Here is a 9804-nt window from a genome sequence, read left to right on the forward strand (position 1 = left end):
CAAACTGTGCCACCTTCTCCTGCCACTGTCTCTCCCTTCTCCCTACTCACAGAGTGATCTCTAGCTGCAGGAGCCGCTTGCTGTCCAAGTATTTAATTTGCCCTCTCCTAGAATGTTCTCCACCCCTCAGTATTCCCATTTAACAGGAAAACTCCTCATCCTTATGATTCTCAAGAGTGAGCACCTCTTTTAGGAAAACTTCTCTGACATCTCTCATAAACCTACTCTATAAGAGTTGTACCGGGACTCGCTCCTAATACATTGGGAATAATTTACCATGATACTTACCAGGCCTTTCTAAACATTTTCTATTTGTATATTCATCTCTCTTACTCTATCAAGAGTTAGAGGTTAGCAGAGTGTCTTATTCCTCTTTATATCCCCGACACCAAACTTCATTCCCACCTTACAAATTACAGAAAAAATGATCACTAAAAATGCTGAAACAAACGGAGAAAGAAAAGAATTAAATCTGAGTTGAAACACCCTCTGTTAGTAAGATAAGTCTAGCAGTAAGTGGAGTCAGTAACAAAAACCTAAGTCAAATTGGCTTAAATGAAGAGGGGGGATCATTTGACCTGTGAAACTAAAAGACTGAGATGAGATAAAGCCCAGTGCTTCAGTTTAAAACTTCTCTGCAGTGACAGTCTCACTCCAGATCAGGCTGTTTTTCCCAGAGCTGGCTTCATTTTAGGCAAGATCTCCTCAAGCATTGGCAAAGTGTCAAGCTTCTGTTCTGCCAGATATAATGACCCAGAAGGAATCAAGGGCTTGTTTTTCCAACCATGTCCTGACAAAAAAGACTCTAGGGATTTTTCTGATTTGGTCAGACTTACGTCACTCACCCACTTCTGTACCCTAGAGTGACTGAGAGTTGGACCCAGACTGGAAGGACTGACTGACTCTACTTTGGGACATCAGCTCACTCCTGAAAATTTGGAGCAGGGTCACCCTACCTGAGCTACCTCGATTGGGAGGAAGAAAAGATGGTTCCCACAGGAAAGCCAAGGTTTTGTAACCAGAATAAGGAAGAAGGGGCTGAAGGCAAGCAGAAAAGACAAGTGCACTGGACCACATGGATGACATTGACACTGGATGAAACACTCTGGACTTCAGAAGTGAAAGGATCCAACGTCTTTATTCTTTATTCTTTATTCTTTTCCTCTCTGAGTCAGACTCATTCTACCCAAAGTAGTAATTGCAACAAAATAAGGCACGGCACTACTCATTCCTGCAGCTCTGTAGTCTCAGGATGCAGCAGCAACTCCACATTCTAAAGGCAGATTAGACAGTGTCAATCAAATATGCAAGATGCAGTAAATACGGTAGCTGAAAATGAAATTTAGCAAGCAATGCTTTTTATTTTAGGGTTAGCTCTATTTCTTTAAACTTGGGGATTGCATTAGCTGAAAGTTTGGGCGTATACATTTGCCGTTCACCTCATAAAATGAGTAATTAGTTACGGAAGATCTTTGTTAAAGCAAAAAAGAATTGGATTATTTTAGTAGGTTTCAGAACATCGCTGCTTTTTAAATTTTCTGAAAAATAAATAGGGTGCCAACAGGGATTGAAATTTGTGGGTTGATATATTAAAGAAGAAGAAAACCCTTTCCTTTGTACTTAATTTTATAAACAATTGATGTTTATTACATAAGTCTTAGGCATAAAGTTATAGATAATTCTAGAAATATGAGGCTGCTTCTTGAACTGTTTCATCCTTTTTGGCTACTACTGTAAATTTTTTGACATTCTATTCATTCACCCTGAGTACTGGTTTACGCCAATACTCTGGGTTAGATCTGGAAAGCATTAGAGCAAATATTCTCTGTTTTCTTAAGTCATAAAAAGAGAAAACATCTGAGTAGCCTGAATGCTGAAGGCAAAATATTTCAGATATTAAAATATGACCCAAACTGGGTCAGCAGAAAACTATGATTCTTATTTCAGTAAATAAGAGCTGATTAATATGCTCAGTGTCCCTTCTGGCAAGCTCTAAGGGTAGAATCTTCATTCCCACTGACCCGATTCTGAAGGTGAAGTCCACTGATTTGGAAAATCAAATAGACGAATAGACATGGATTTTAAAATTAAGTTGATAATATTCATGCCACAAAAGAAGATTCTCACTGTTAGTAAAATAAAACACTGGAGACTTTTGAACAGTTTGTTATTTTTAAGCTTTGGAAAGGTGGAGTTGAACTATTCAACCAATGAGGATAACGAACATATTTAAACAAAACAAAACTGCTCTTCTGAAGTTATCTCTCATTTGTATCCAGAATTTTTTTTTTTTTATTGTGGAGTGGCTAATGCTAAACTGCCTGCAGCTCAAATCTGAAATTATATTAACTGTGAAAACTTGGCAACTTGCTTAGTTTCCTTGTGGAGAAAAACTGGAGAAAAAAGACCAGTAACTGCTTCACGGGGCAGCTGAGAAAATGAAGTGGGTTTTATACATACGTAAGAGATTTAGAATATTGTCTGTTACATGAAAGTGATATTTATGACAGCACTTCATGGTTACTCAGCATCTTGTAAGCATATAAAATATGTCAGTTACTAGGGACGTTGAAAAAATGATTCGATTAATGCATTGATAATGAAGAAGGAAAGGGGCTGTTTTATGGTACCCTAGTATTATTGATGCGATTGCTTCATGGTAGCCTAGCCTGTGCACTAATAAATGAATCGCTATAAAAATTTTACACCTGTAGTACTACAGTCAAATTCATAACATAGGAGTGGAAACATTTTTTCAAAAATTTACCTGTGATGACAGGCTGATGATACACAGTTTCTCCAACAGAAAGAGAAAGGCATGCTGTAGGGTAATGTAATTCTTTGAAAGCAAAATTATAAAACAGTAAGAAAATTAACACATTAATTTTATATTAAATATTACTCACCTTATGCCTATATAAGAATAGACTAGAATGTACATGTATTCTACACGTTCATGACATACAAAACTTTTTCTTAATTTTTTCGATATTTTGGGTGACATGTTTAGACTCTGAGTTTTTTTCAAATTGCCACAAATCTCCAAAATATTTTCCAGTATATTTATTGAAAACAATTCACATATATATGGATCTGTGCAGTTCAAACCCACGTTGTTCAAGATTCAATTGTATTTCCAAAAGAATCCCCCCAAAATAAGAATACCAATAGGATCTAAACAAATTCTCAATTATTGCTGAGATAACTCATGTTTTATAAGCTTTAGGTCATCCTGCATTTCCTACTCCTTTTTAAAAAATAAATACATAGTCTGTTCTTTTTCTCAGGACTTGTACAGATGATTACTGACAAATAAAATGTAAAGACAAATCTTTATTCATAATCTAGTCATTCACAATCTCTAATAATCAAGATAGGACATTTTTATCTTTATTCACATTCTGTAGTTGAAATGACTAAAACTAGAATTATAAAATTACCCAGCAATTAAACTAGACAACAAAACATTCTAAGTTTTCTCTTAAGAAAAATAAATAAATATTTTATGCTGTAGGATTTTGTGGGGGTTTGTTTGTTTTGTTTTGTTTTGTTTGCAATAATTCTGTTCTCTTTGTATGAAGATCTTATCCCCAGGTTAATTTCAGTTTAGTAATATGGAAAAGCAACTTCTATTTAATTAATTTATTTATTATTTATAGCTTTTAATATGTACTGATATTTTCAAATGTTTACACATTTATTCATCATAACAACCTGTTGAAGTGGAAAGTACCTTTAATTTCCATTTTACAGATAAACTAAGGCACAGACAGGTTAAATATCATGTCAGTTATCGGGAGCACTGAAATTCCTATCCTGGAATATGGGGCAGAGTCCTTGTCTGTGCCTTCACCCACCTCTCCAGCATCCTTTCCCTGCTCATGCTTTTCACCTGGTGGGTATCCCCACCCCTCTCACAGATCTGCATCCAGAATCACTCCTAAACCATCTGAAACCTATCTGAGTATAATCCAGGAAAGGACATTAAAACTAAGAATGAAAAATAACTACGCAATGACAAAGGCTCCAGTTACCAGCTTGAAATGTCTTATTAGAAAGCAGTACAAATAAAATATGACTGTAATTATTTCTCTAGAGAGGAAATCAGATCACTGGAAGCAGGAAAGTCCATATAACTTGGAAATGAAATAAGATTTGTAGCCATAAAACAAGGAAATGAAATTAGATTCATGATCTAGCTCTTAGACACTTTACAGGAGCACGTTTTTCTGCTGCTTAGACGAGCAAAGGGCGCTATTACTCACGTTAGACAACTGCTTCCGGTCCCTATGACCTATTCTGTGCTTGGACAAAACTGGAAACCGTGGACCTGTGAGCCCAACGCAGCTGTCCCTCTCAGAACAGCTCCAAATGACCACCAGCCCCTCATTTCATGGATTAATCAACACCCTCTATACCAAAAAGGTGGTATTCGTGGATTTACTCGAGCTCTGGAAGTTCCAGAATTTCACAGGGGTAGGATTACAACACGACGCTATGTTCTATTTTAAACATTGAATTAAACTTTTGATATTTGTCATCCCGTCACCAATGCGAGACGATATGACACAAAGTGTGATTTATTCGTGCTTGCAAAATACCACGAAGTAGGGGAACTTCCTTATGTATAATTTGAGGTGGCATGTATTTTAACTGTATTTATGCAAATATGAGTAAAATCAAGTCCCAAGGTTCTTAATGCGTAACTAACACATGGAAAATCAGTTCTCTCTGATTTTCCCCTCCTCTCTCTCCTTAATTCCCCCAATCTTAATAACTAACGTTCATCACAACACCTGTCTCTAAGGTCTGACACCACATCTCGCACGGCGACTCACTCCCCCGTGGGGAGGCCACACCCCGGGGTCCCCGGATTGTGCGGGAGTGGGGCGGGCGGGGCCGCGTCTTCCTTCCGCACCCGGAACGACCCGTGCGTCAGGGGATTTCCCTGCCCGGGGCTGCGGGTTCCCGTCCCATCAGGATAAAAGGCGTTCGACCGCCTCGGGGAGTCACAGAGTCCGACCTGCCAGCCCAACAGCCGCAGACTGAGACCCTCCGAGCTGAGCCCCATGGCCCGCACCGCGACCCCCGCCGCCCCCCGGCTCCTCCGCGCCGCGCTGCTGCTCCTGCTCCTGGTGGCCGCCGGCCGGCGCGCAGCAGGTGAGACGCGGCGCCTGGCATCGCCGGGGCGGGGTGGGGGGCGGGTGGCTGGGCGCCCATCCCCGGACGGCCCCCTAACCGAGTCTGCTCTCTCCGCAGGGGCGCCCGTGGTCACCGAACTGCGCTGCCACTGCTTGCAGACTGTGCAGGGAATTCACTTCAAGAACATCCAGAGCTTGGCGGTGACGCCCCCGGGACCCCACTGTGGCCAAACGGAAGTCATGTAAGTGCCGCTGCTGCTGCGGTCCTTGTCACCGCTACCCTCCCTGTCCCCCCTCCCCGACCCCCAGCCCCATCTCCGGCCTCACGTGGATTCTCCCCTCTCTCTGCAGAGCCACTCTCAAGAATGGCCAGGAAGTTTGTCTCAACCCCGAAGCCCCCTTGGTTAAGAAAATAGTCGACAAGATGCTAAACAAGTGAGTTATGGTTTATATTTGCACGTACGGCTAGAGCAATTGGTTACAAATACAGACATCTTACCTTCTGAAAACTGTATCAGAGAAACTTAGGGTTTAGCTGCAGGGCTGAAAATCATTATTATTTCACAATTAAATTTGCTGTTAAGGTCATGAATCTGCTCTGGCGCCAGAAGGATATTTCCAGTGCCTCATCCCCCTCTCCATCCCCAGTGAATGTGTTTCAGGAATATGTTCCTGAAAGATTAAGTAGATTTAGCCAATGATGCTAAAATGCTGCTGCCTACGCATTAAGGAACAGATATTGTTTAGGTCTGTCTCCTATGGGTTTCAGACCTGAAAAGTAGAACCCTTGGTTTTGAGCAACACACACCTCTCAAGCTTAGTGGTGAAGAGGACTTTGCAGTGAAAACCAACCCCCACCCCGTAAGTTTAGTTTCCACATTTTATTGTTCCTGTAACCCCAAGGAAAGTATTTAACTCTTTAAGTCTCAATAACATGGGGAAAGTAATAGCAGCGACTGCACGGGATTTGCTATCACGCTTAAATGATGTCATGCATGTACTTTTTTTTTTAATCCATTGCTTTCTGTTTTGTTTTTTTTTTTTGAAGCTAATAATAAGATTGTGACCACAGGCTCCTTATTCCTAATTAAATGGCATCTAGGAGCCTGGCATTTTCTGCCACACAAGGCAGCAGTGGTCTAGGTAGCAACTACTTGGTATAAGGCTATGAGGTCAATTTTTTGAGTCCTACTAACAGTAACTATTTTCTCATCACAGGGGCAGCACCAACTGATCTGGAGAGAAAGAGGAAGCTTGCTGGCTACTGCTGAGCCCTAGTGGAATTGGAGTGAATGAAGAGAAAGGAATAGCTACTGGGGCCACCTAGACTGCATTTAATGTGTTTGGCTATTTCTTATGAGAGTCCTTCTATTTATTTGTATGTATTTATTTATTTTTCAAAGCTTGTATATTGATGTTCTATCTAATATTTAAAGATATGAATGTGTTTGGCAATTTTCTGTACTGTTATTTAAAAAGATAATTTTTATGTTCAAAGTTCAGTTCTATTATTTAATTTGAAGATGCTATGTTTTAAATGTTCATTCATTAAACTATTTTGGGGGGGGCTAGGGGGTACCATACTGTACCATTCACTTTGGTAAAGGCTGGAGACAATAGTGGGGGAATCCAAGCAAATAGATCACTGTTAAGGTAGGGGAATGTATGTGTACATTATTATCTGTCCTGATGAGAAGATTGTCAGTTGCTATTTATTGAAACAGTTTCATAGCACGTAGTCAACATTTCTGATGCTGAAGCTTTTAAATAGACAGTATTCTGAATATCCCTTGGACATTTTATGTCTTCCTTGTAAGGCATAATGCCTTGTGTAGTATTAATTATGCAATGATTTTCTCTCTCTCTCTTGGAATAGAGAAGTTTAAATATTTTTTGATGTATTTTTTACAAATAACATGAAAATAAAGCTTTTTACAAAAATTTCTTGCTTAGATTTCTTTTTTACTCCTTAACCTTTTCCCCCTCCCCTGAATACCCAGCACTTGGGTTTTCTATTGCTGGTGCAACAAATTATTACCAATTTAGTAGTTTTAAAGAACACAGACTTACTCTCTTACAGTTCTGGAGGTCAGAAAATCAAAATTTGTTCTACTGGGCTAAAGTCAAGGTGTCCACAAGGCTATCTCCTTCTGGAGGCCTGAGGGGACTCCATTGCTCTGATCGATTTAGTTAGCAGAGGCCATTTATACTCCATAGTTCACGACCATCTTCCTGCATCTTCAAAGCTATCAACATAGCCTCTTCAAGTCTCTTTTTTAGGGCAGCAAAATGTATCTCTTTTCCGATTATTTTTAATAAACAGAAGGCTCAAAAAGTTTTTCTTGTTACTTCCCTCTTACTTGCCTAAAATAATTTAGATAAAGGACCTGTTCTCATAATAAGAGATATCACCAGAGATATCTGCAAAGAAAATGGGCCAGGAGTGATGGGGGAAACTCTAGTCAGGGCCTTGAGATCAGAGTCCACTCTGTGTCCCATTGTCTCTGCAAGGCCCAGCAAATATTGTTTACCAAACATTTGCTTTTCCATCTCCAGGTAAATTGCCTTTTCCCCCGTTGAAGTCTCAAACCATTACCCCTAACATCCTCTCTTGTCTTTAGCTGAAGATGGTATTTAAGGCGAGGGCTTTAGCCATTTTACTTGGTTTTCCTGCGTCTCTCCCATGATATGTATTATTAAACTTTTGTTTGACTTTCTTCTCTTAATCAGTTTTATGTCAACTTAAATCTTAGATCAGCCAGAGGAACTTACAAGGGTAGAGGAAAATTTCTCCTTACCTGACACTTTCTGTCCTTCTGCTCTGTCACATCACCTTCTGTCCGATTCTGACTTTTTCTGCATCCCTTTTGTAAGAATCTTAGTGATTCTATCAGTCCATCTGGGTAACACAGGATAATCTTTCCATTGTGAGGTCTGTAATTTAATCACATCTGTAAAGCTCATTTTAAAATGGAAGATAACATGTTCTCAGTTTCTGGGGATTAAGACAAGGGTATCACTGGGGAGCTATCATTCCAGCTTCCACAGGGTATTTGGATTTCAGTGCCAAAAGCAATTTTGATTAGGTTAACAAATGTTATGTTATAGAAGGGGAATTGGAGATTGTGGATGGAACCAAAATGGTATCAGGACTGGCTAATATTCAATAAATGCAACTACTATTAATGTTTGTCAGTTAAGAAGAAGCAGATTTAGGTATTTTCTCCAGATTGCTACTAGAAAGCTTCAGAGAACCAAAATATATTTATTACATAACTAGAGGGAAGACACGAATGATTGGAAGAGGAGGAGGAAGATCTGGGTCTGCATTTATCATTGGTCCTCTGGCTTGCTCTCACAGATAATAATGCAGTCCTGGAGCAAGCATAAATGTCAAGAGTCAGCACCATGTTAAATTGTCTAGAAGTCTTTGGAGAAGAAGGCAGCCCTCCACTAGGAACAATAAGGTAGGAAGTAGAAGACAGGTATTTGAAAGGATGGTCACAGGTTGATGATGGCAGGAAAGAGATGTTCTCTGCATAAGCAGATCAGTCTTAGAACAGTGTGACACAGTATTGCCAGCTGAACTTGAGAAGCCAGCAGGATACCATAATGGCAGCAGTGCCAGAAGTTTCCTGGGCAAAGGAGCCAGAGCAGAAGAAAAGGAATAATGGGTGATCCCACTCCATGATTATGATTACTTATTTGAGAGTTCTCTTGAGATATCCTCCAGAGACTTTCAGAAATTAGCCAGATGTGCGAGAGAGGAGAGATGGAGGTTCTGTAATAGCAAGATGGGGAAATGTTTTCTCTGCTGGAACAGAAAAATTACAAGGTTAGAGTCCTGTTTTATTCTATATTTCCCATAAAACAGAGCCCTTGTGCAAGTGCCTTATTAATTCCACCAGCTCACATCCCGAACTTTATCTTCACCTGTGTGTGGTACCTCTGTGGAAACATTTTATCCTCTGCTTTCAGAATGGTAGCAGCAGATGATTAGGGGTGTGCCTTTTACTTTTAGGAGTCCTGTGAAAAGAAAACGAGATGATCAGGGCCGTCATGAACAGATCAGATGGACTTGCACCCAGAACAGCAGGTTAGAGCTCAAAGAAATCTACTCAGTGGGCCACAAAACCTACACATGCACAGAACCACCCAGCCAGTGCCCTAATACAGCTGACACAGAAGAAGAAAGAGAAGCAAGGTTCTTGAACATCAGTCCAGTTCACATGACCCTCAGAGGACTGTGGCTGACCTCTGACTCTAGCATCATCTGGAGCACGGCACGTTGTAGAACCACCATTTCCCTCTGCTTCTCAGGTTTCTTCCCAGACCCCTCACTGTGGGCCACTGCAGGGTGGACTAAAGCAAAGTTATGGGCATTGGCCAAACACATTTGAAAGAAAAAAATAATTACCTTTCTCTTTTTGTGACCTTGCCAGTTTACTTACCTCCTCTGAGTTTCAATTTCCTCATCAGTAAAATAAAAACATGCCTTGTAACATTGTTGAAAGGTTTCAAGAATATACACCACAAGCATGTAAAGCAGCACTGGCATAAAGCAAAACTCAACAAATGGTGGTTACTTTTAGGACAATGTGTGGTATCTATGTCAGAATAAATAATTATTTTTGAGGAGAGAAATATAAGACATAGGTCAAAA

At 40.2% G+C, this 9804-nt stretch overlaps 1 protein-coding gene across 1 annotated transcript; it reads left to right on the forward strand.

Moving 5' to 3' along the window:
• The first annotated feature begins 4973 nt into the window (after window positions 1-4973).
• On the forward strand, window positions 4974-7041 carry LOC116285036 (growth-regulated protein homolog). Its single transcript, XM_031689273.2, has 4 exons — window positions 4974-5160; window positions 5260-5383; window positions 5493-5576; window positions 6360-7041. Exons 1-4 carry the CDS (start codon window positions 5070-5072, stop codon window positions 6373-6375), a joined length of 315 nt encoding a protein of 104 aa, XP_031545133.1. The 5' UTR covers window positions 4974-5069; the 3' UTR covers window positions 6376-7041.
• Window positions 7042-9804: the final 2763 nt, after the last annotated feature.

Source organism: Vicugna pacos, chromosome 2 (genome assembly GCF_048564905.1).
Source record: "Vicugna pacos chromosome 2, VicPac4, whole genome shotgun sequence".
NCBI classification, from domain to species: Eukaryota; Metazoa; Chordata; class Mammalia; order Artiodactyla; family Camelidae; genus Vicugna; species Vicugna pacos.